Source organism: Cyprinodon variegatus, unplaced genomic scaffold (assembly GCF_000732505.1).
Source record: "Cyprinodon variegatus isolate N-32 unplaced genomic scaffold, C_variegatus-1.0 Scaffold1019, whole genome shotgun sequence".
Lineage (NCBI taxonomy): Eukaryota > Metazoa > Chordata > Actinopteri > Cyprinodontiformes > Cyprinodontidae > Cyprinodon > Cyprinodon variegatus.
The window spans coordinates 182,990-208,618 of record NW_015151472.1 but is presented as its reverse complement, the minus strand read 5'-3'; the positions used below and the strand labels follow the sequence as shown (position 1 = coordinate 208,618).

The 25,629-nt window shown below is 37.0% G+C and overlaps 2 protein-coding genes across 5 annotated transcripts in view; one reads left to right on the top strand and one right to left on the bottom strand.

Moving 5' to 3' along the window:
• Positions 1 to 1,814: 1,814 nt before the first annotated feature.
• On the bottom strand, positions 1,815 to 7,758 carry nodal (nodal growth differentiation factor). Its single transcript, XM_015399499.1, has 3 exons — positions 7,494 to 7,758; positions 3,021 to 3,739; positions 1,815 to 1,967 (listed from the first exon to the last, which is right to left on the bottom strand). The coding sequence occupies exons 1-3, from the start codon at positions 7,756 to 7,758 to the stop codon at positions 1,815 to 1,817; spliced, it is 1,137 nt and encodes a 378-aa protein (XP_015254985.1).
• A 5,376-nt stretch (positions 7,759 to 13,134) lies between these two features.
• Positions 13,135 to 25,629, top strand: part of pald1 (phosphatase domain containing, paladin 1) — a 68,906-nt gene continuing 56,411 nt past the window's right edge. For 2 of the 4 annotated variants that reach the window (XM_015399505.1, XM_015399504.1), the window contains exon 1: positions 20,409 to 20,753. The gene's annotated coding sequence lies outside the window, so the exon portion shown is untranslated. Of the gene's footprint in view, positions 13,304 to 20,408; positions 20,754 to 25,629 lie in introns of those variants that run through there. The other 2 variants (XM_015399503.1, XM_015399506.1) reach the window with 2 other exon arrangements.

The window sequence follows — 25,629 nt, the reverse complement described above, 5'->3', positions numbered from 1 at the left end:
CTGGCTCTAAAATAATAGATTTTTAGTTTGGCATTGTTACAGCAAACTGCCAGTTTGCAGGACTGCCAGATACTTCTTCATACAAATAAATAAACAATGGTTTATGTTTCATGGTGCTGGAATATACTCACTTTGAGTCTGTTTGAAGCTCTCTAAAACTAGAGCCATCCAATGAAGAGTCAACTAAAGCGAGAATGGACATACTGATGCATTCATAAACATAATCAGAAGCCTAATTTATCAGCAAATTATTAACTCTATTCAGATGCATATGTTTTTATAGATCAATTTCAAAATGATGAATATACTATGTTTCAATACCAGGATTTACTTTTCTTGCCAAGATTGTGTTTACTTTGCAAGCAAGAAGAATTGTTTAACGGTTTGTGTAACTCTAGAACATATGACTCCTGGTGGAAGTTTGTACGGAAGAGGATTAGGGCCACTGAAAAATTTAAAAAAAAGTTATTTTTAAATTTTATTTCAGTTTAATGTGGGGGAGAAGTTAGAATTCTGAGATTAAAGTCGGAATTCTGAGAAAAAAAGTCTTAATTCTGAGATTAAAGTCAGAATTTTAAGAAAAAAAAGTCAGAATTCTGAAACTAAAGTCATAATTCTGAGAAAAAAAGTCAGAATTCTGAGATTATATTCAGAATTCTGACTTTTTGTCATTAAAACTTACATCAAATTTAAAAACCAGTTGACTTTTTTTTTTTTTTTCAGTGGTTCTAATCCTCTTCCGTAGTTTGCAGTTCAGTAGAGATGGTTGCTGAGTAATTTTGGGGTTAGTCCAAGAATGCCACTATTATCAAATATGGAAAATAACAATACACATTACATAAATCTATAACTATATGGTTGAATAGGTACAAATATTCATGCTTGAATACAGCACTCTGTGAACAGCCATGAGATTTAGAAGCATCTAACATCATTAAATGTAAAGTTTATATACATTTTATTAACATAAACAAATGCTTTTAAAAAAATCTGTCTCATGAATCTATATGTAAGCTCCACTTTTTAAAATCAATTATTATTCAAAGCCTCAAATCAGCGATGAGCCTGCTGCATTATGCTTCAATCAGTTTCATGAGGTTTTCATGATCTTCTATCCTTCAGCAAGGTGACAAACTGGCCTTGATTTTATATTATTTTTTCACAATCTAGTCCCCTGGGGCTGGGTTTGTATTTGATGCTTTTTGGTAAAATAATAAAACAATTTTTTTAGTTTTTTTATATAGATAAAAGAAAATAGGTTAAAAAAAACAAATCATACATTTTTTTTGACCAAAAAAAAGTAGTATAAAACTCAGTTACAACAAAACTTCATGTCACTATATTTAACAAGGCCCTGCGATAAAACCTATGCAAAATACAACATGAACATAAATAGTTTTTAATATTTACATTAAATATACATTAATTGACAGTAACAGTATAGTGTACAATACAAACAGTGCACAAATATTTAATGACGTCATTTCATGTTTACATTGAACACATTGATAAGATAAAAATAGGCTGTACTGGATTGTAGCCATAAACTACAACACTTGGGGTATGATTTAATCAGTTCTTTAAAAAAAAAAAAAGTCCTTCTTAATAACCAGAGCCCACGTCATGATTTAACATCATGATTCCCATCATGGATAAGATGCAGTCTTTACAGTGCACAATCACTAATATCAAAGAGCTTTTTTCCTCTTAAAGGCTAAGTGTTTTTCTTTTTGTTCTGCAGGAATCACTTTGCTTTTGTACCGCATGTGCTTTCCTGCCACTCCGCAAAACAGTCAACTCTTTGGTTGTGGTGTTCACTGACAGCCACACTCATCCACTATCATGTCTTCGTGGTGTCGAAGAAGCATTTCTCCATTCTCGTAGTATAGCATGCTCAGCGCGCTCATTTTGGTCGGAGCGCAACATGGTGGCACCACTCGTTCAGGATGGAAATGTTTCAGGAGACTCTTAGAAAAAGACATAATAAAAGTTGGTTTAGGTTAAAGTGTCATACATCATTTCTAAAAGCAACATTTCATTTACTTGAACGTTTTTATTAGCAACACATCCAAGTTAAATCTAAATAGTATTCAATCAGAAGCCAAAATCACATCAATCAAGCTTTGTACAAGTATTCAACCTTTGACTAGTTTTCCAGTTGTTCAGACTAGAAAAACAAACTTCAGCATATTCTACTATAATGCCACAAGCATGGTCAAACATGGTGGTGGCAGCATCATGCTATGAAAATTCTAGTCTTCAAGAACATGGTAATCTTAAACAAAATATTTTACAGTCTGCAAAGGTCTTTAACCTGAGATTAATTAAATAAAAAAGTAAAAGCTATTAAAATAGCTTTAAAATAGCTATTAAAATAGGCTTAAAATTTACTCTCCAAATGTGCAAAGCTGAAAGAGCCATAGCCCCAAAAGGTTTACAGCTATAGTCACAGCTCTAGATGAATCTTGAGTCTATACCTGGAGGGGCTAAATATTTATAGGCATATTAAACATTTGGCATTTGAAATTGTTGAAAAAAAATGCTGCTAAGTTCATTTTATGATGTATGTACATAATCAGTGGACATTTCCAATGTTTTTTGACTAATCTTGTAGGTTTACTGTAGGTGTCAATTGGGTTAAGGTTAGGGTGAGATATATATTGCTAATGGTTAGGTTTAGGGTTATGGCATAGAAAGGGTTGAAAATGACTGAAAATCAATGGAAGGCAAAGGGAGTCACCATGTCATGGTCCTCACTACATATAGCAGAACAAACATGTGTGTGTGTGTGTGTGTGTGTGTGTGTGGGGGGGGGGGGGGGGGGGGGGGGGGGGGGTCTTGCTGGTGTTTATCTCTATCTACAATGCGTCAGTGATTAATTGCGATCACTTTTTCAGAGATAAGTTGGTGAAACCAGCTAACAAAAGAACCAATAACTGAGCAAAACCAACCTTTCTTATCCAATTTAATGCTTAAAGCAAACAGAAACTAATAGATAACAGATTGAGTGTGCTATTTACCTGCATATAAGCGTGATTAGTTGGATTCAGACCTTCTCCCAGAGGACCAGGGCAAGAACCTTCACATCGGTAGGCGTTATATCTTTTGGGAAAGACGATCCAAGAGCCCCAGCCAATTTGATTGAAATCAACGTGCAAGTCCACTCTGCGGCAGAGGGACTTTTCGCCCCCTTTCATGGGAAACTGTGGGTTTCTCGCCGTTTGATCCCTCTGGCCCCGTTTGCTCCTACGCCTCTTCGGCCGGGGGACCCTTTTAATTTCAGCAGCCGACAAGAACTTGGATTGCTCAGCTGTATGCAGCAGGCTCGCTTTAGCTCTTGAGCTTTCATCAGACCCCGTTTGGGAGAAGATCACCAGTAAGGCCTGACCACCTGTCTCAAACACAGGTGGAATAGAGAGGCTCCTCTTCTTCCCAATTCCTTTCTTACGCCTTGATATTCTTTTGGTTCGGCTTTTTGCAGCCGATTTCTGCCTGAGCCACCCTAGGAGGGGGCTTGTCATGTTGAACACCTTCCAGCTGTGTGACGAAGTTACCAGTGATGACATGTTGAGCAGTCCTACTGGCTCATGATGCAGGTGATACACCTCCACTGAGGCATTGAGAGGATTATGTGTTGGAGGAAGTCTGATCCTCAGCTCTGCAGCCTGGATGTGCTTATCAGTCAGCAACACGTGGAGGTCAAAGGTCACCACCCAACGGCCATGTCTGTAGGTCAAACCTGAAAAAAATAAAAAGACCACTGGGTACTATGGGTTCAGAATATTAAAGCATTCTAAAGTTATCCTTTAAAGGGAATTAAAAATGTTCTTCTTCCCACTCTTTTTAAACAAAGACTTTACTATTTCAGTAATATCTTTATCCTTTTGTTTCTCCTAATTTTTTTATTATTTCTGTATGTTCAAATACAACTTTAAAATATAATAAATGCTTTCATTTTTATTATTATTGTTAAAAGTAATGTAGTAATGCTATACCAAGACCCAATGTTCCCAAAAATTGCCCATCGTTCATAATCGAGATAACAAAATAAGAGAACTAAATAAGAAAAGGATCAATGAGATTTATTAGTAGGAAACACCAAAGAAAGTCTATAACTGTTTAAGCAAAAACAGTCTGTGGATTGAAAAAAAGAAACAATTTAATGTGCAGCATTAAGCGAACTATTTAAAAAAAATTCACAGTAAAAATGAATAATAAGAAAATAGCTATAAAAGGCCAGTAGCTGTATATTTCTTCACAAAACCGGAATGAAACATAATCAATAACACATTACTACGTGAGTGGCGAACTTGAATAGATATTAAACATTTATGGTGCATTTATTATTTTTTTCACCGGTAGTTAGGCTATTACTATTTTTTTTTTTGAGTTTAGAGTCAGTGAGAAACTTTGAAACCACTTGGAATGTTTAGCTTAGGGTACAAGTATATATTTTTAAATTTTAAATTTTTTTGTAAATGGAGAGCCTCAAGAAAACATACAATACTGATGAATAAGATGGAAAACAACAAAACACTGGAAAGGTCTAAACTATAATAAACTACTGATTTACAATGTCTGCCAGTTTGATGGTACTTTTGCTGAGATTGTATAAAAGGTTTGAAAACCACTCAGTCATTCAGGCAGCAGGTTTTTTTTTTATTTTTATACCAGTTCTTCAGTTTATTTATACATTGATGCTCATGAGATTTTTGCCCAACAGTTGATGCATATTTTCATATATATTATTATATTAAACAACAAAGTCACCACTAAAAGGATTTTTTACAACGATATGGAATCTTCAGCTAAAACCTGCCTGATCTATATATGCTCTAGTCAATGAAGCACATACTTTGCTTGCAGAAGATGAGGTAAGGAAAATAAAACTGCCTCTCTGTTTTACTGATGCTTTTTTTGTTTAATCCCCTTCTGCTCAAACCCCCGGTTTGTCATAGCAGATGGCTGTTTAAAATTAGCCTTATTTTGCTGGAACTTTTTTCAAAATAAAGTTCTTCATACTTTAAAGTCAATCACATTACAAGTTACTGTCCAACATGGCCTTGTTCATCCATGAAGGGGTGAATTCTGCATGTCTAACTTGATGAAATATGTTGGACAAAAAACTTTTTAACCAATGGATGATTGTGTTATACAAATTAACTTATTTTACTTCAATTCAGGGAGGGTTTAAAATATGAGATGAAACGCTAACATAATTTAAACTGCTCCTCATACAATTCTGAGACAAAACAAAAGAACAAATTGATCATTATAAAATATTTTGAATTCCTTTTATCGTATATTGTAATAATAATATAGATAAACAGATATATTAATATGAAACAGCCATAATAACACCATGAAATAATACCAACACATTGTTTAATCTCATTTTGATTCAGCTTTAGCTGGTCACAGCAGCATTATACTCAAGGTGTGCCCTATTTCAGACCAATCATATTTATTAAAAGCCTTATTAAAGCTTTATTAAAAGCCAAATAATTTATAGATAGTTTCAAATATTAGTTATTTTTAATTGAAAACAATCAGTTTTTTCTAGTAAGCTGAAGATAATGAAAGATTATATTTTATGGCATTGAAGCAAGTTTAAACAGACACAACAACAGATAAAAGATGAAAACCAGAGTCCAGAATTCATTTAACATTGTCCAATCTGTTGTTCCAGCTGAAAGGCTTACTGGACTGGAGATGTTTTCACATTGTAGAGGCAACAGATAGATTTTTAACATTGTTGCAAATTAACATAGGTATTATTTTCAAATAAAGATGTGGGGTGCTGACAGACCGCAACCAAAGTAGACTGAATGCTGAAACGGATTTAAAAAATTTCTAGATTAAGTAGGAGTTTAAGACTTTGCAGTTATGATGACAGGTCATTGCATTTATTTTTCTTTCTTTTTTTCTTCCTGTTTCTTCCTTATATGTGTTACATTTAAATAAATATCCAAGGGTAGATACCACCTTCTTTATGGAAAAAATATTTTTTAAATTATTTATTATGGCTTACACTCACATAAATATTTTCTCCAAATTCTAGGATTTATGTCATTTTATTAGATTAAAAAAAAAAAAATTTTCCTTTTTTTCCCCAACACAAACCTAGCAAATAAACCAAACATAATGCATATTCATTCATTTAATATAGATTATTTATTTAAAATACATAATTTTATATAAAGTATACAGACTCAAATTTTATATTAATGAGTGTATTTATTTTAAATTCATAAAGTGAATTGTTTAAATAGCATAAAAACCAGGTTACCTTTAACTAATGTAATAAATAAATTAAATAAATACACGCATTAGTATTATTATTAATACTTAATCTGGTTATTATAATTAAAAATAAGCTTTATTATACAAATAATTATGTATCATGTTTATTCAGTAGGTTTGTGCTATAGTTATTACAAAAAGGAAGTGGAAATGTGTTATGTAATAAAATACACAAATCTTAAAAGTGAAATATTGACATGATTGTATTTTTTGACAAAAATGTATAATTTTAAAAGTTTTCACTTTTGAAAAAAAATCCTTTGTCATCTAATTATTTGTATTCTAAAACAATAACTTTTTTTTTTTTTTTTTTTACTGGATTCTGAGGAGAGAAAAAAAACAATTAACAAAACATACAACCCCCAGAAAAAGTCTTGCCCAGGATTTATTTCTATGTCTCTAATTCACCAATTAATAGTTGCATGCTATTATATTTCTGAATGAATTCCAACAAATCTATGAGATAATATATAATACATTAAATCTGAACCTATAATATGTCCTATAATAAAGGTCATCCACTAATGAGAATAATTATGATTTAATAAACATCTGTGATTATAAGATTGAAGCCCATTTAAAATTTGCTTTGTTATTTGCAATGCTCTCCATTGAATGTGATTGTTGATCAACAGTCCAATCCATGCCCACTATTAATCCACTCAAACCAAACGATCAGCCGAAACCAATCATTTAACACGTCCCTGCTGGTCCTGAGGCTTCTTGCATATCCTCAGTAGAACAAATATAGTAGAGCTGTGAAATTGGATTCAGCAGCTGGGCTTCTAGTGCCACACCATTAAATCCTGAGCTCTAATCTAATCAGCCCAAGTGTGAAAAAAGAACTGAGGGAAGTTGTTGATTTGACCTTAAAAAGAGATTTGTATAGGGGGATGTCTGGCGAGGTACCAAATCAACATCATTTATTTGAAGAAGAAGGGGAAAAAAAGGGGTTTGCTTGAAGAATTAGAAAGAAAACCGGCCTTTTCACACGCTGACCCTTGCTTGGTTATTGGCCCCCTGAGAGAGGATGTGGATTGAAGCCTCTGAGGTCGTCTGGCAGGAGAAAATGACTAACATCTTTAAGTGCCAGAGGAGGGTAGTCCAAATTAAATGCATTCTGACCTATTTGTGTAGAATATCTAAATCTAAAACCTCAACCTCAACCCGAATCAAAGTAACAAACTTACTTTTGGCCATCATGCTCTTTACTGTATCCGCGCGCTTCGCTGCGTCCTGCTCCATGTTATCCAGGGGCCCGGAGAAGTTGGACCTGAAGTTCCTGTAAAGATGCATCATATAGGTAGGCAGGTGGTATCCCGTGGATCGCTCCGTCAGGGCGAAGCGGTGCAGAGACCTCATGATGAGCCCATCTCTGGATTTATGGATCCCGTGCGCCAGCAGCACCAGCAGCGATGCGTGCAGCGCGACGCCCAGGACTCCCAATGAGCGCATTGCTGTCAGTCTGTCGGCAGCAAGAGAAATTCCTGCACACAGCAGATTAGGGGTGTCTTATATACTGTCACCCACCCACTTTCATGTTTAACAAGTTGCTGAGAACATTAAAGGATATTGACATGCGTCCTCAAGACTTGTTACCTGACAGCTCATCAGCCATTCAGTTGGTAATGAGGCGGCTAGGGTGCGAGGTGGTTTTGTTTGTCTCAGGGCTCTTCAGTCTGACTCCCAATCCTTGGATTTTGGGCTATTTAGTGTGGAGTGTTGATAATGGACATCACCCAGAAGGGCCCATCCATCCAGAGAAACATGGTGGTGGTGGCACCATCCTGGTTGGATTCTTAACAGCAGCGACATGGACAATGGGAATATGAAAGGAGTTTTAAGGGTGGGTGGGGTTAGTTGAAGAAAACCTGTTCCAGGCTATAAAATAGGGTGTAGGTTTAGCCTTCAGCAACCTGACTTCCCAACCATGATTTATTTTTAAACTATCTTACCTTTACTTTGTATTATAATAATGGATGGATGGATGGATGGATGGATGGATGGATGGATGGATGGATGGATGGATGGATGGATGGATGGATGGATGGATGGATGGATTAAAAAAGTTTGTGCATCCCAGTTCAACCGCCATAATGCATCATGTCAGAACTCCTGCCACTTTAAATTTGACACATGCCTAACTTATCCAATAAACAAATCTGTAAGGAGAGGGAATGTAAAAAAAAACAAAACAATAAAGAAAACAGAAAAGGCTGTATTCATGTACCTGTTCCTTAATCAATTTAATTTTCCTTGGTGCACACCTCATATATATATTATAGTGCAGGGTTCACCAATCTTTTTATGGCTTAGAACTTCTTCATGGGTGCTGCATCATAAGAAGGGCTACCAGTACTGACCTATGAACTGGAGATGTCAGCAATTACTTGATGCATAATAAACATATATTTAATGTTTCTTTTAATTTTCACTTTTCTTTTGGATATTTTTATTTTGAAATCTCAAATAAATGCAGGTGTGATTAAAATATAAGGTCAAGAGAAAATAAAATACAGAGAAAAAAAAAAACATTTCAAACTTAGCCCTGGTGAGTTGTGCTGTTTTTAGAAGAGTCTGGGGGCACCCCATGTGATCCTTTAGGGCCCCTTGTTACCCGTGGGCACCGTGCTTGTGACCCTTATTATAGTGAATCTAATGGATTGTACATAAAGTCGAGCTATCCTAAAACTATTCTGATATTCAACGTTTGTATAATTTTACTAATGCTGTAGTTTGCATAGAGGTTACGAATGATCAAAAATAAGAGCATTATATACTGTATAAACTACATAAAGTGTTATTCATAAAACAATTTCAAAACAACACTATCAACCAAACTGCTGTATTGATAAAAACTGATAAATACAAAAGTACACTTAGTACTAGCAGGCACGAATACACAAAATCAGTGACCATCTCATAAAACAACATAGCAATAAAATGGAATCGTACAAATAGTTTTAAAATAGCACAGTAAATACATCTGTAATTAGACTCGTTGTCTTCTGGTGATCCATGCTGACTGCCAGACTTCCCTTCTCCCCAGACACCTCCTTAAGCACCTCTAGGGAATGCTAGAGGTGTTCCAGGGCTGTTCCCTCCAACATGTCCTGGGCTTTTCACTGGGTCTAGAGGCCCCTCATCTACCCTGTGGAGGAAGCTACTTTCTTCCGCCTGTGTACGAAATCTCCCTCTTTCTGTCATGACCAAGATGTCTTTTTGCCTTTTTTCCTCAGCTCCCTTCTGTCAGCATTGTAGCCAATATATTAAATATCATTGATACCATTTAAACTGAATGTTTTAAAGCATAGACAAGATGGAAACTGGTGTAACACTGAAAGACCTGCAGGAAAGTTTGGTGCAAACCGATTGTGCTCAGCTACTGACAACAATTCAGCAAATACTTGATCTACCTGGTCTAAGAAAATTTGACAGGCCTGACTAAAATTTTGAAAAACCTTAAATAAGTATGGCCTTATGATAAAACAATACAAAACATGGCCATGTTTCTGCTAAATAAAACCATACTGTTTTATTTCCAGCACACTGTCCCAGTACAGAGCAACGAAATGAACATTCTGCATTTAACCTTAGGGAGCAGTGGGCTGCCATTGTGCGGCGCCCGGGGAGCAGTGTCTTTGCTCAGGGACCCAGAGTGGCAGTCGATGGGAGTGGCTCAAACTCAGAACCTCAGGATTCCAAGCTCTATGCCCTAACCACTAGGCCACCATTGTATTTTTTAGCATCACTGTGATTCCAGGATCCAGATAAATACAAGAGAATGGCTTCAATGAGAGGTCTAGCAGGAGTTCAGCAGTGAAATCCACAGAGAATCCCTTGACAGAGGTCCCTTGAAGGAGGACAGCTGATATTAGACGTGTCCTCAAGCTCTATTCAATTTGAGAGAACATTTGCAAAGCAGATTGAGCAAATATTGACAAGTCAAATGTGGGAGGCTGACAGACTAAATCTTGAAATTAAGTCAAAAGGTTCTTCAACAGGGTACTAGTTTACAGGTCCAACTTTAAGCAACTGCATTGCTGAAGCTTTTACTTTTCTAAGAACAGTCACACTAAAAACATTTTTAAAGCGGAATAAAGGTTTTGAAGTCATTTCTCATGGTATCATCTTTACAACCAGGGACCGATCTATCTTATGGAAATTCAAAAACATGGCATACATGCAAACCTGAGGTGCTGTGGTCGCATTAGACAAAAAGTGAACATTATGGATAAAATAACACTATATGCAGCTGATATGCACATTAATTAAAAATTGACATGCAGTGTAACATGATAAGGATTATGCTATGCTATGAGGAAGCTGGTTAGTGCATAAAGGAAGCTGAATGGAGCTGCAGTTTGGAAGGAAATTTGTTAAAGATTGCAAGATATTTGGAGACTTGAGTTTTACCCTAACCTCACGTCATCATTACTTTATCTATTTATTTTGTGCTGACAGTTAGATTTTAGTGTCAAGCAGACTATTAGGATACTATATTGAAATGGTATGTAGTCTTTCATATAATGAAACAAGCAGCAAAAGTCTACTTTGTCATTCATTAAGACTGATTCATATTTTGCTGCAGATTTAGGGTTTCTGAACTAATGTAAAATCTGTGTCAGCAAAAAAAATGCTGAATAATCATATGGATCTATTTAATATGAAACATTTTTATAGTGTTTTTAGTTTAAATATTTTTAATTTAATGGAATGACATAAAAGTTTCATTACTTGTAAGTGTGTCTTACCTGCTGGGGGAGAGTTTATAGTTACCATTAATCAAGTCTTGATAGATTTAGCTTAAAGATATCTTTAACGGTTGGTGGAGAAATCTGACGACTAAAGTAAAGAGAAAGTATAGTCAAAGAAAAAAGTTGCAGAAAAAAGTACTGCCAATCTGAACTAGAGAGACCCCTTGAAAAATAAATCAAATCTAATTTAATCAATTTATTATAATTTCATTAGTTAATACCTAATAGCCCGTAGCAAAATATGAAAGCCGTTTTCTTGGATATATAACATATCAGTTATAAAACCATAATTCGATCAAATATATAAAGAATTAAATAAATTTTTTGCTTGACCAAAATCTGTCCCTTTGCATTATATATAAAATACAAACTTTTTGAGAAGTACTTATTTAGAAAAAATGTTTTTTTAATTCATTGATCAAATTTTATAAAGCTTTCCTGAGATCAGAATTCAACATGGAGAGGAACTGATGAAAAAGAGTAGTCCCTCATTTCCAACTTAAATAATAATTCCAAGCTATTTATTGTCTAAAACGTTTTAAGTAGCAGTTAGTATAAAATCATCTTGAAGTTATAACCTTTTTAATGTTACATTTGATGGCAGGCTCTGTTAGGGCTGCCATGCAAGCCATCTAAGAGCCTTGATTAGTTGCATGCTTTGATTATACCTCAGATCGGGAGCCACATATCATGATCTTAATTGTGGAGATTACAGGAGCCGCTGACAATAATCCATTTCATCTGCCTTCAATGTTTTCTCTTCAGAGCCATACAGCTGGAATACCATGTTAATAAACATATAGTTACGGACTGTTTTATAAGGTGAATTTCATAATTGCTTTTTTACAAAAAAAGCCAGCCATTTAGCAGTAAATCAATGCATGTAGACATATAGACCGTCTTAGTCAGTAAAAAAACATGCTGCTGTCATTTTGCACATCTGATGTTGCTGCTATTTATCAATATATATCCATTACTGTAAAAATGTCTGCTTTTTATTGATTATTTACTTTCCGAATACAGAGCATTTAACTTGTAAAAACACTGTATAGTGCAGTACTTTTTGTTAAATCTGTCACGTATTCTGTTATTTGTATACACTTTCTAAGGTCCACATTGTGTGACGCCTTCATGTATAACCTTTTGGTGCTGTAACGCCACAATTTCCTCATTGTGGGACAATAAAGGGATTTTCTATTCTATTCTATTCTATTCTATTCTACTTAGATGGTGAAGATAACTTGTTGAATTGTATACTGGGCTTTTGAATGAGGAACAAAAAGGAGTTACGTTAATTTGAAGAAGCAGTTGTCCAGAACCACCATCCTGCTGTAGGCTATACCCAGTTTTTCACAAACACAAAATAATTTCTTATTTGTACAGAGAATGAAAGAAAAAACATGATTTAAGGTAGATCAGTCATGGGTAGGCTAGTTTGAAATTGATTAATAGGCAACAGCAACTCCTGTTACAAACAAGTTTTACAGGATACCATCCCTGAATCTTGCTGCAGATATCCTTCAGCCAGGTTTAACAAACAGTAACAGATTGGTGTCTGTTCTGAGTATATATCAAGATGATATGGGTCAGAATTAAGTCTAAACAACATGGCAGACAGCATGGGTCCCTAATCCTGCCTTGCATCAGTAGTTCAGGATGGGGGGTGGTATTTAGCCATAATGGTGAGGGGATTACTTTTTTCTTTACTACTTCCAGATGGATAATGCTCAGCTTCAGAAACATCTCAAACAAATAATGCAACAAGAAACTTATTACAATGACCTCTAAAGTCTCTGTCCAGTAAAGTTTGATTCTAATTATCTGCACCATGGATGTACAGCAGTTTTATCTGCCAATAATGTTTTGAGGGTGAGGTTTGGGCTCCTAATAAAGAGGCCTGTGAGTCTTTGTGATAAATAAAATCAGTGGGAGCAAATTCAAACAGGAAGTAAAAAAATTCAATCTGTTTTTAATATTTGACTCCACGTATCAAACTCATGCTCTGCGCCTTCCCATGCAGGCTCTCTGTTATTTTGACGAGCGTCTGTTGAGAATTGGCGCATGCGCACTCTGGTAGAGTCCGGACAGAAATCCTTTTCCTCATGAAATACTTTGGATAGATCAGGAAAAAAAGGTAGAAAATCAGCTTCCTTTAGTTTCTCCCATCGATTATAAGAAGTATAAAAAAGTTTTATCAGAAGAAACGAGGATGTTTCGTCAGCCTACTGAGCGCTGCTGAAATGGTGAGTGGCTTTTAAGTTTACCGTTCTCTTGTTGCAATCGCAGCCTTAAAAAATTGGATTTTTCCTCCTTTTAATAAAAGCATGCACTCCACTAAATCACAGCAACTTATATATGCATAGGTGTGGTGCATGCTTGATGAATACTACAGCATTTAGCGTGTTTTTCATGGTAGGAAGGTTTTTTTTTTAAGGCTGATGGAGGCATACATGTGCTTGGCTGCCAACCCCCCCACACACACAATCACACACTGCTTCAACTGTGTTTTGCATTGGCACACATGCAGGGATAAAAGATCGAGCTGGAAATGCTTGATCTATTGTAATTTTTGCTCAACTGGAGCTTTTCAACGTGCAGCAGAGGCGTAGCCAGAAAATTTTAATAAGGGTGGCCAGGCAATACCCAATTTAAACTGAGGGGTGGCCAAAAGCGGATAGGAGCCAGAACCTCAGGGTCAATCTACACTGTTCCAACAGGAACGATCAGAACCATTGAGTAGAGAGTGCAGTTGCTTAGGGGCCCCAATCTCTCAGGGGCCTCGTCATTGACACCTGGGTCATCCCCTATGCTATTGGCTATGTTCACACTGCAGGCCTTGATGCTCAATTCTGATTTTTTTTGCGTTATCCAATTTTTTTGCATTGCTGTTCATATTTCCAACTATATGCACCTTGTATTTGATCTCCTCTGTGAACTGCATTCATACATCGCAAGTGTGCCGCATGTGCAGTAAAGGATGCAATGACGTCCCAGGCCCGCGTGCTCTTTTTTTCCGGAAGTAAACATGGATGGTAATGCCGGTGCGCATCTTGCGATCTTTTACAACCATAAAAACACAATCTTAAACATAAATACTGCTCTTCACATCATCGTCTGCCATGGTTGTTGTTTTTCTTGCTGCTTCTGCGTAGCAGGACGCAGAATAGTGATGTTTGTCAGGTATTAATGACGTTCAGGTCGGATGAATCCGACCTGGCCGTTCAGACACAGGTCGCATTTGAAAAGATCAGATTTGCATTGGATTCAGGACTTACATAGCCAAGTGGCCTGGGTCGCATTGGAAAAAATCGGATCTGTGTTGTTCAGACTGCCATGAAAAGATCAGATTCAGGTCGCATATAGGCAAAAAAATCGCATTTGGGTCACTTCAGGCTGCAGTGTGAACATAGCCAAAGTGGACCAGGACGTCTCTTTGCCGATTCAATTCAATTCAGTTTATTTAACAAACAGTACAGACCTGGTGGACGATACAAAGTTACAAAAAGAAGAGGTTTTCTTGCTTTGCAATTTGGATGAGGGAAATTAAGGGTTAAATGTTCAAACGAGTTGTAAGTATTAACTGCCTTTGGAGTAATCAGTAAGTCAGACTGAAAGATTGCTGCTACTCCTCCTCCTCGCCCAGAACTTCTGGGTATGTGCAAATTTAAATAGCTTGCCTCATTTATGCTCACATAATCCTCTTGCTGCAGCCAGGTTTCTGTAAGGCAACATAAATCAATGTGATTATCACAAATCAAGATGTAGTGGTGCGAAAAATTCCTCTTAAACCCACATGATACTAGTTTGAATGACCGGACCTTATTTATACCCCTACATATGGCAGATTTCAACATGATGGTGAGCCGTTTAAACACGACACCAATAGCAAAGCAGACAGTGGTACTTTTAATTACTATGTCAATAACTGTGTATAGTTCATTAGACGGTTGTTAGAAAAATACACTGATATAATATGTTTCAATCCGAAATAAAGATCTTAAAAGAACGATGTATTTGCATATTTTATTTTTTCAACACGACTTGGAATAATGGGTAATCCAGAGCGTAGATTAAAACCATAACTGTTACGTTCAATGTGTTAACGACGATGGATACCAAAAAGAGGTACTTAAGTGGATTCCAGAAAAGAAAAAGGAAAGAAGAGCTGCTTGAAGAATGTAAAAAAATTCCCAAAATAAAAATTTTCTTTCAAAAAAACCAGAGGGAATTGTAGAAGTTGCTGCTACAGTGAGTAAAGATTGCCACCAGGAGATGAGGAGAGAGCGTGGGTGAGGAGGGGGCTGTGAAACTCAAGGTAGCACGATAAGACTCATTTTACAGCAGAATATACTAAAGTATATCCATGTCCAGTGAAGGTGAAGAATGATGGAATGATGAAGTGTGTATGTATGGGGCACATTTTGGGTCAGTTGTCGACGGCAGCAGCGGCGGTGGCAAGGATGGGGTGTTGTACTTCATATGGGACCCACCCAGATAATGTTGCTTACAGGTCTATTGTTGTGTCGTTACACCATTGACCAGAACATCCATATTTTCTAAATAAAGACTAACTATACTTTCCTACAGCCTTTGCTAATACAGTAAATAGACACATATATTTAAACATCCATGCTGTGTTAATTAAAGGTGTAGTGGACAAAATTCTTTCAGTTTTTAATTCTGGGGTTAACATCTTATTTATTTTCATTACTTACCTACTTTTATCAATAACCGTTCTGTATAAAATTAATATTTAAATCTACTAATATCTACAATAAATGGATTACTTTTTATTAAAATAGTTATTTATCTCTGATTTCAGTGAAGATTCCTAGATGACATGTAGAGACACAATTTTCTCTTTATAACACAAAATCTAGTACTGAAAAGAGCATGAATTCTGTAATTATCATCTTTAAAGTTAGTAGATTGATGTGCATAATAACCACAGCGTTGTTGTTGTCAAGTAATTGTTTACATATAGAAAATTAAAATGTTAAATAAGTTAAAACTTGAGAGTATTACTGCTGCCACTGTCTGTATTAGAGGGAAAAATTTTGTTGTTGGCACCGGGGGGGGCCAATGATTGGGTAAGGGTGGCCATGGCCACTCCTGGCCCCCCATCTAGCTTCGCCCCTGACGTGCAGATGCTTTATATATAAGTGTTGTTACTTTTAAAAAAGTATTCATTAAAAAGAACCCATCATTAATAGAAAATAGAATAGAATATTATAGAACAGAAAATAATAGAATAGAAAATTCCTTTATTGTCCCACAATGGGGAAATTCTGGTGTTACAGCAGCAAAATATTATATCAAAAGTGGTCACACAAAGCTGGACCTTAGAAACGTGTATAAAATAACATAATAGTGAAGAGTTAAAAAAATAAACAAATAAAATACTGTAATTTAAAGTGTTTTAACAATATAAATACTGTGAAACCTGGAGAATAAATAACCAATATACAGCTATGGAAATTTTTACAATAATGGATATTTAAAAATAGTAGGAACATCAGAGATGTGCAGAAATGACAGCAGCATGTTTAACTAAGACAGAAACTGTGCATAAGTCATTATGAATGTAATAACTTATTGTGCAATGATGTGAAGGAGTTTTTAAGCATAGGCAGTTTGATCAGTGATCGATCCACCATATTTAACTATAACTAACTGGAACTTTAAAAACTAAAAAGAAAATGCACACATATGCTTTTACATAATACCTACATAGATAACAAAAATATTAATTATATTTATCATTGCATTCAATTTATGTGTATAAAATGTATTTAACTTGTGACCCATATTTGTGATCATCTCTGGTGAAATGTGACACTGAAGGTATGAGAAGAACCCAGTGAAGACAGACAAAGCACATGATGCCCTTTGATGTATTGCACTGGGGCCTCATCTAGCTGGGACTGTTCTCTCTCTCTCTCTCTCTCTCTCTCTCTCCCTCTCAAGACAGAAACTGGCGCTTGTCAGTGTGTGAACCCAGATCAAACCATGAATATCATCATTAATCAAGAATGAGAGCACAAAACTCCCAAGTGAATGAACAGCTGGGTAATAGATGATTAGTTTCAAAAACGAACCTTGTTTATCTTGATAAGAGATTTAATCCAGCCTGAGCATCGAAAATTGGATTTCTTTCTTCCCTTGCAAAGCACTTCCTTATTAGTCAATGGTTATAACGCTGACAAGTATTTATTCATGCTTTTCCAAAAATTTCAAGCAAAAAATCAGAATAGTGTAGCCCATATTTGCATTGCACCCCCCCTAACCCGGATACCTCTAAATAAAATCCAATGCAAGCAAGTGATTTAAGGACTGAATAGAGTCCCCTCCATAATCTGAGGGTAAATTTAGCTTTTGTTTGAAGCCTGTAGAGGTTTGTTATAGAAGATTATTAAGCAAAAACTATCCGGAAAATTACAACAAACAAACTATTAGTGGTAGGATGGCTCTTTAAAACAAATCTCAATGATAATCGTCCAGAATTAAGCAATTGTTAAAAGAAAAAAAAAAACTTAAAAATTTCTGAATGTTGTGGTTTTAGACTAACCAGCCAGTCACAGTCAGAGAAACAGGACTACACTGGAAAACAGGCCGATCTTCAACATCAATAAACAAGGGTGTTGATGGCAGCAGCACAGCTGATATTTCTCTCCAGTATGGTGTCCTAGCCAAACAGGAACAGACAAGGCAAAGCTACTATGAGAAAAAAGCAGAGAGAGCATAACGTTAGGGATTGAACTAACAGATTCTGCAGAGTGGGAGAATAGAGAAGCACAATCTTATACAATAGAAATCTGGTCTGATGAGATGGCAATTAAGCCGTATATGCTAAATGCAGTGCGTATTAAAAGGTAAAAGTTCCCTGTCCAGACTAAAACATGGTGGTGTCAGCATCTCGCCATGAAGGAGCTTTTAATGAATGAGAGCGAAACATAAGACGCTGCAGAAGTTTTTAAGGTCGGGTGAAAGTTTCCCTTCCCAGCAGGTCAACATCCAGAAACCCAACATTCGAATAGTTTGAATACTTTTTGAGAATTTGTGGAAAATTGCTACTTCTTGCCCCATTTAATGACCGAGCCCATTTGGTCGCATCGAAAAGATTGTTGCTATAACCCACAGAACACTCAGCTGCAGTTCCAGTCTATATTTTTTAAAGAATGTAGAAAAATCTTCACAATTATAGTCTACTTTTTTTTCTGTCATAAAATGCTAAAAAAATACTCTGAATTTGTAACAGTAAGGTTTTAGGGTTCTGTCTCAGAAATGCATCTAGGTTAGCTTGTTTGAACTGATTCATTTTTTTTACATTAAGCTTTATGTGAGTTAAAAAGCTGATTTGACAAAATAGATCATCAGAGGGGATCTCTTGAGTGTTGAAGGCATTGTGCAATGCTGTTGTTTTTTTCCACCACAAGGTGTCGCATTTCATGAATGCACTTTGGGGGGGGAATCAGATTATATCCCTATTACAGGGCGTTCTGCATCTCCATGATCATCTTTTGCTCCTCCCTGAAGCTCTGCAGGAATATAGTGTGGACTTCAGCTGCTCTGTCCTTGAAGAATAATGACGCAGCTGTGAAAACATCAGTGATATAATCTTAGATTTGGCAAACACTTTCTGAGCGATTCTTAACTTTTGGAACTTGTAAAAACAGTTTCCTGTTCTCGCCTCCTTTTTCCTGTTGCACCATGCTTTACTAAACACACTTATGTCTCTTGAGCATGACACAGAACAGAACAGAGAGATATTTAGCACAGGTGATCCGAGGCTTGGGCAGTTTTTTCCATCGGGAACATTAAGCACAGAGGATGTTTAACCGAATCTGTCACAGAACATCCTTCTTTTGTTTCCTCTTTATTTCCATTATGGAACGAAGGGAAGCTGTCAGAACGCATACATATTTCATCATGCTATATATATCATTAAATTCTGCTTATCTTTGCCTAATTTTTCCTTAATCATAACTCCCGTCCTTTATATAAAACCGATTTCTTACTCGTCTCTCTCCGCTTGGGGTTTCTGCAGGCGATGGGAGGGTTTGGTTTCACTTTTAATGGCAAGAACTTCAGAGTCTTTGGGCTCACTGCCTGCAGGAAGGAAGGAACAGGTGTGGCAGTAGTAGATTTCTGCATCCATGTCTCGTAATTGCTCGTGCACTCTGGCAAAGAAACCTATGTGGGCATTATCTTTTGAAAGACTGTTGATTGTAGTTTGCATTTATATGAAAATATTACCGGCTTTCTGATGCTGCATCCTTCCCGCTTAATTTACTTTTTTGTTGTTACACAGTCTAAATCTTGGATTTATTAAATTAGCATTTTATGTGACAGAACAGCACAAGGATTTTTTTTTTAAATTGACAAAAATAAAAAAGCTGAAAGGTGTGGCGTTGCATTTGAATGCATCCCTTACTTTGTCTGATCCCCTTAAACAAAATCCATTTTAACTAGAGTTGCAGTTTGTATCTGATGCCGATCACAGCATCAATGTGCATAAAAATGTATTTCCATAGGAGCTTGGAATGAATATTTAATAGGTTATTAGAATAAGGTGGAAAATGAACCCTTTTGTGATGTGGTGGAGATGGCAGCATCATGCTTGGTGAAATCTTTTTCACTAGTGGGACATAATATAAAGACAAAAAGACCGGGAAAAATACACAAGGCTCTAGTGGAAGTTTACCTGTTAGCAGTAACAGCACTAAATTTACACACAGAGCTATGATTAAAGCATGCTAGAATGGTCCAGTAAAATCTAATTTCTCCTATGCTGTCCAACAAATCTGTTTGAGTCTTAACTGTCTTGCAAAGAAAAGGTATTGTTTCTATAGTGTTTAGTCTTTGTGCATTTGCATAAAGGTGTATTCTGAGATGTTAGGATTATAACTACAGACAGTACAGCAGACAGCCGTTTGCAGCTGAAGCTCAGGCTTAAATGCAAGTATTTGCCCAGCTGTAAGCCTGTTTGCCTTCAACATACCATGTGTTAACTGCTAATGAATGGAGTAATTAGAGCTTTGTAGTGAATTAGGCTTATGTGATGTCATCTATGTGCAGTTGTTAGCGATCGTCAACCCCCTCGGCAGAGCTTATGTTACACCGTGTCGATGTGGGTTAACTGCATAGTTGATAGTAATGGTTCATTTCTAAGTGAAGAGATTTGCCATGTGTTTGAAAGGTGCAGCAGTGCCAGGCGGGGGCTGAGGTGGTGAACTGGATGATGAGTAAGCCTCTCTAGACCCGCCTCCACATCCTCTCTACACACATACACATTACCCAGTCATGCACGAGCGCCTTTGCACCTCGTACACAGGGGATGCATACAAAAAAGTCACAGACAACTAACAGAGCAGAGCATACCTTTGCACACCTTAACCGCTACCAGAGAGTTGTGGCGACAGTCACCTCCCAGCAGGGATCTGTCCTCAGTGAAGGACGCATCTGTGGACTTGCTTTTTAAGGACCCTCTAATAATGCAGAGACTGCCGCCTACTGTAGTTTGATCAGCGGACAGAGACGAATTGCCTGACAGATTCTCCGAGAGAGAGATGCCAGAGAGGACTTGTAACTGAGACTTGTCGTCTGCTGCCTGTAGAGCTGTCAGTTTGTTTTCAACCTGCTGTTTTACACTTGTGAGCCTCTGAGAGGGTGGAGCGAAGAGCTGAATGTCAGGTATAGTTGGGATATTTCTTTATTATAATGCCAGACTTTTGCTGTAGAGTTCTGTTGTCTGTATCCTGGGTAAATATTAGATTGTTTGATTTTACACTAAGATTCTACTCAATGAATCATGCAACACCTTGAAACAGAAAGAAAAATCCTCTTTACCTCTTGTGCAAGGTTAGGTACAAAAAAAAGCTAAAATAAACATTGAATCCACACATTTTTTATTGCAGTTGCATTGGTCTGAGCTGCAATGGAAAGAAACAAATCAGAGTAAAATCTCTGTGTTGCAGGCGGAAAATAGATTTTTGGGGCGGGTGGCAGATCGAAAGTCCTGTCAGTTGCTCCGGCGGCACTGACAGAATGTTGCGGTCAGACTCCAGGGTTTGGAGGAAAAAAAATAATAAAATAAAGCCGCATTTTACTGCAGGCTTGAAATCAGAGGGCTAAAATTGCAATCCTGACATAGAATCAATTACAGGCATGGGTTTTAAAAATAGAATCCCTTGCTCTCTTTCAAGAAAATGCAGAACTGCCCAACTTATTTATTTGATTTATGTCACATATCTGGAGGATTTGTTTTATACCACATCGGTTTATGCACTGGTTTGATCTTGCTGTGTTAAAGGAGTTTCACATGTTTTGATCAGATTTGCAATTTAACAATGGAACTGCTCTGCCTCCCATTTCAGTGCTGATTTGTGTTTTTAGGCAAACATCAAGTTGACACAAATGCACAATGAATTGAGTCAGTTAGAGGAAAGCAAAACAAAATAAAACCAAAGTGACCTCTGAGCTCATTTCCAGTCAGATCTCTGATATTTCAGCTCAGGAACTTGCCGTGTCCTGTAGGGGCAAGCTTGTGCCTAACCCTTAACCTCATTTGATGTACACGGCTTTGGAAGCTTCAGAGAATACCGCTGAGGATTTCCTGTGAAGGTGCTTTCTTGCTCTCCCTCCCCTTTTGCCATGCAATTAAGTTAAGATGGATGTTATTCCTGTTGTTTTGTATAATGAGATTATTATGGGTTTTATATTGAAGAAATGGTGCACACACTCTTATATGCATTTCTTTCTTTTTGCAATTTCATCTCACATATCACTATCTGATTGTTTGATTTTTTGCTCAAATGATCACTTTTAAATGAATCATCGGCAGACTGAATACATCAACAAATCAGCAAGATCCTTTAATTTGATGACAGATTTTGCATAAGTGAATTGTATTTTTCATCTTTTGTGGGTTTTGCAACCATGCTTGTGGCGTTCTTTCTGACCTTAGTATGGGATGTGGTGTTGAAAGATCTGTGTATGTGTCACGCTTGTCTCGCTCTCGAACCCCTGCATGACTTCTGAATGAAGAGAGCTCCGCATCCTTCCTCTAGGCCAGCAACAGATGCATCCTGCAGCTGCAAGCTCCTTCCTGTCTGCAAGCAGACTCTTTTGTGTTAAGATGTAGCGACAGCGAAGTTGGGACACCGTATGAATTTAAATGGAGCAGGCCTGAATGGAGCGATACTGGTCGGCTGGTGGGAGGTTCTGTTTTCCATGGTCTAACACTCGACTGTGTCATCATCACATTTAAGTACGAGTGCCACCGGCAGATACCTCCTTAAGTTTGCAGCTTAGAAATCTCTAGATATAAAGTGAGCTAAAAAATAAGATACATTTAATTCAGTTTATTTATATAGCACCAATTCACAACATGTCATCTCAAGGCACTTTACAGTTCAACAGATCATACAGTCAGATTGATTCAAAGTTTTCTATCTAAGGAAAACCAGTTGATTGCATCGACTCATTGACTCAGATGCAATCTCTCACACTAAGCATGCTTGTAGTGACAGTGGAGAGGAAAAACTCCCTTTTAACATGAAGAAACCTCCAGCAAAACCAGGCTCAGTGTGAGCGGCCATCTGCCGAGGCCGACTGGGGTTCAAGGAGACAGAAGCAGAGATACAAAAAGCAGCTGTAAAAGTCCAAGTCCAGGAAACACACAGCCAGGCAGAGGAGCTCCGAGCCGACTCCCATGTCAGAGGATGAAGAGAGCACATCCAGCCAGTCACAGTCAGAGAAACAGAACTGCACTGGAAAACAGGCCAAGCAAACTGCTAACTATTCATACTTCCAGAAATGTTTAACATTTTATCATGTAATGATGAACCTTAAAAAACTTAAAATTCTTCAAAAATTATTATTGATAATAGTTACTTTTCTTTTAGATTCTATCATTCATTTGTCTGAAAACGTCTATCATGCATTTTTTTTTAGCCCAAGGAGCTCAAGGAGCAGAAGATGGTTTTCGCACAAAAGTATGACTGTATAGATGAAACTCATGGGGTCAGTATAGCAGCGATAGATGTTGTAATGCCAAAGATGTACAGGTTTCTCTTTGCGCATTAGGTATGAAAGTAGGACAGCAGCTAATGATTATTTTGCAAATTGATTAATCTGTCAATTATTTTTTCGATTAATCGATTTATAATTGGATAGCCAAAGGTTCATTAAAGAAGACTTTTTTGCGAAATTAAACCAGGTGAAACTAAAACTTTTTCACTTGAGGGGTTCTCAATAGAGCATATTGACAGACAAACAAGTTTTTAATCTAAAATGCAACATTTTTTACTTTTTTTCCTGACAATATTAATATAATTACTGTTCTAAGTGGGTTGCTCTGTCAGGTAAAGCCACGTTTTAATACGCTAGAACTTAACAGAAAATGTGTTTCCATCTCCTGCTTTAGTACATTACTTTTCTTCAGACAAAACCGGAGAGAGGGTAGAAACTTTTTTTAAAAATAAAGGTATTTCAAATTTTGCCTTTTCCATGTTTACGTTCTGATGCTTTACTTTTAATTGCACATAAAATTAATGGAAATATGGCTAATAAAAGATTGAGATATTTGTTTTATAACCTAAACCAGATGCTTCTTTACATCCTTATCCTTTACCTGCCTGAGACATTCTTTAGTTTTCATAATATCCTCCAACAAGCCTTTAAAGCCTTCACAGTTGTATTTATTCTGAGATTAAATTACAGATGGGTGGATTCTATTTACCGATGATTGCTAGGTGACCTCTTGTTTCAGGGGTGTCAGAGTAAAGACGGTCACATGATAGATAAACAATGCATTTGTGTGCTTTTCTGGTATTTTATTGAAAAGCCATCATTAACCTTGAACTTTAAAAGCTGAATTGATATTTAAAGGTTTTTGGAAGCCACCTTAAATGATGCTATGGTTTTTTTTTTTCTCATTTTGATGAGAATGTTTGCCTTGTTAAAAAATGGGACAGCAAGCAGCGTGGCGCCGCTGCAGTTGACATATGGAATAAACAGCCTCTCTGCCATTACTGGCCCTTCATCAGTAAGTTAATGACTGAGGGCTAGTTCTCTCTTTAAGCCTCCGCCCTGACTGTGCTTGCTTTGCAAGACTGAGTTTGCCTTAGCTTATGAGCTGGAGGCTTTTGTGAACACCCCTGGCTTTGGTGGAAAAAACCTGAGAGTACAATGGCAGAGATGATAGAAAGTAAGGTAAGGTGGAGGAAACGCTCTGATGCACCAAATATTTGAGGTGCTGAATGTTGTTCTGCAGCAGCAGTAATGTGACATGTTCTCAGCTGGCCTCTTCATGTACTGAGGTACAAACTGTTTTCAGTTCATTTATAAGCATATCGTCATTTTTTTTACTTTATCTATCTGTTGTTTTATGTCCAAAATGAAGACATTTATGAAAAGCCTAGCTGTAAAATAGTCCCAAAAATCCCTAAGCAATGAGGGTGTTATGTTTAGAAAATCAGCCCATTATAAGATCTTGTTTTAAGGCAGTAGTAGCTATAGTTCAGTCTTTCACTGGAATATATAAGATTATGAAGTGAAGATTTATGTGGTGAATTATCTAATGATGAAAAGACTGTCAGGAGAGATGGAGCAGTTGGGAGACTTAACAAACTAAAGGGCTGGTTATCCTCCCACAGCAGTGTGTCACAGTGAGCTTGTAGCAGATATTTTTGATTTATACCCAATATTGATGCATGGTCTGAACTATGTTATTCCACGCCAGAACACATGCGAAACAGTCACGAACTAGCTGTGGGTCTAGATACGGCCGAGTCGGTGAGGAAGTGGGGGAAGTTTGTGCAACAACATAGGAACATGAGGGCGAAAAAGAACGGGAATACAGGTGGAAAGGGTCCCAGCGTTCTGGCGCACCTCGCTCTTCTAGCTGGTCCATCTTCACAAGTCGATTTCCACAATGGCGGTCATACAAACAAAACAAGCCTGTAAGGTACCAAACAGGAAATAAGCATAGTGTAGAGCGGATGTTGATTTGACCAATCAGAGGCCTCCTGTCTGCGGCACTGTCTGCGGTCACCTACAGTTTTGAAGAGGATCAACAGAGTGTCTGCCGAAGGGTTGGGAGCATATTTGTTTACACTGCGACACACACACAGACGACCTGGTTTCTGAGTATAAATTTGCCTTAACACTCTTGCCACAAATTGAAAAGCATGCGGGCTATGCCTTTAATTTGCAATAGAAGGGAAGGGCTGTTAAAACAGCATTTAGATGGACATTTCAATTTCTGCTCCCTTCTGATCAGCCCCATAATTAGTTTAACACTTGAATATATAGTAGACTACAGGATAATGTTAGATAATATCTTGACTTTATGCTGAGGGCATTACCTGACACACTGTTTATACTCTACTGTTCCTTTTTGCGGTTAGTTTACTCAAAAGATATCATATACTAACTTCCGGCTAATATAACTCATTGTGAACAGAAAGTCGTTAGATTTGTTTCCATCAAGTATCAAGTGTCAGAAAAGCTTGATTGAAGTGACAAAATGAAAAGATGGAAACACTTTTTTCCAAATAGCTACGAT

Coding starts and splice junctions, on each gene's coding strand:
- nodal (XM_015399499.1), bottom strand. CDS start 7,758: ATGCGCTCATTGGGAGTCCTGGGCGTCGCGCTGCACGCATCGCTGCTG. Junction 3,740..7,493: donor AAAGAGCATGATGGCCAAAA/GTAAGTTTGTTA, acceptor TATTTTTTTCAG/GTTTGACCTACAGACATGGC. Junction 1,968..3,020: donor CTAATCACGCTTATATGCAG/GTAAATAGCACA, acceptor TCTTTTTCTAAG/AGTCTCCTGAAACATTTCCA.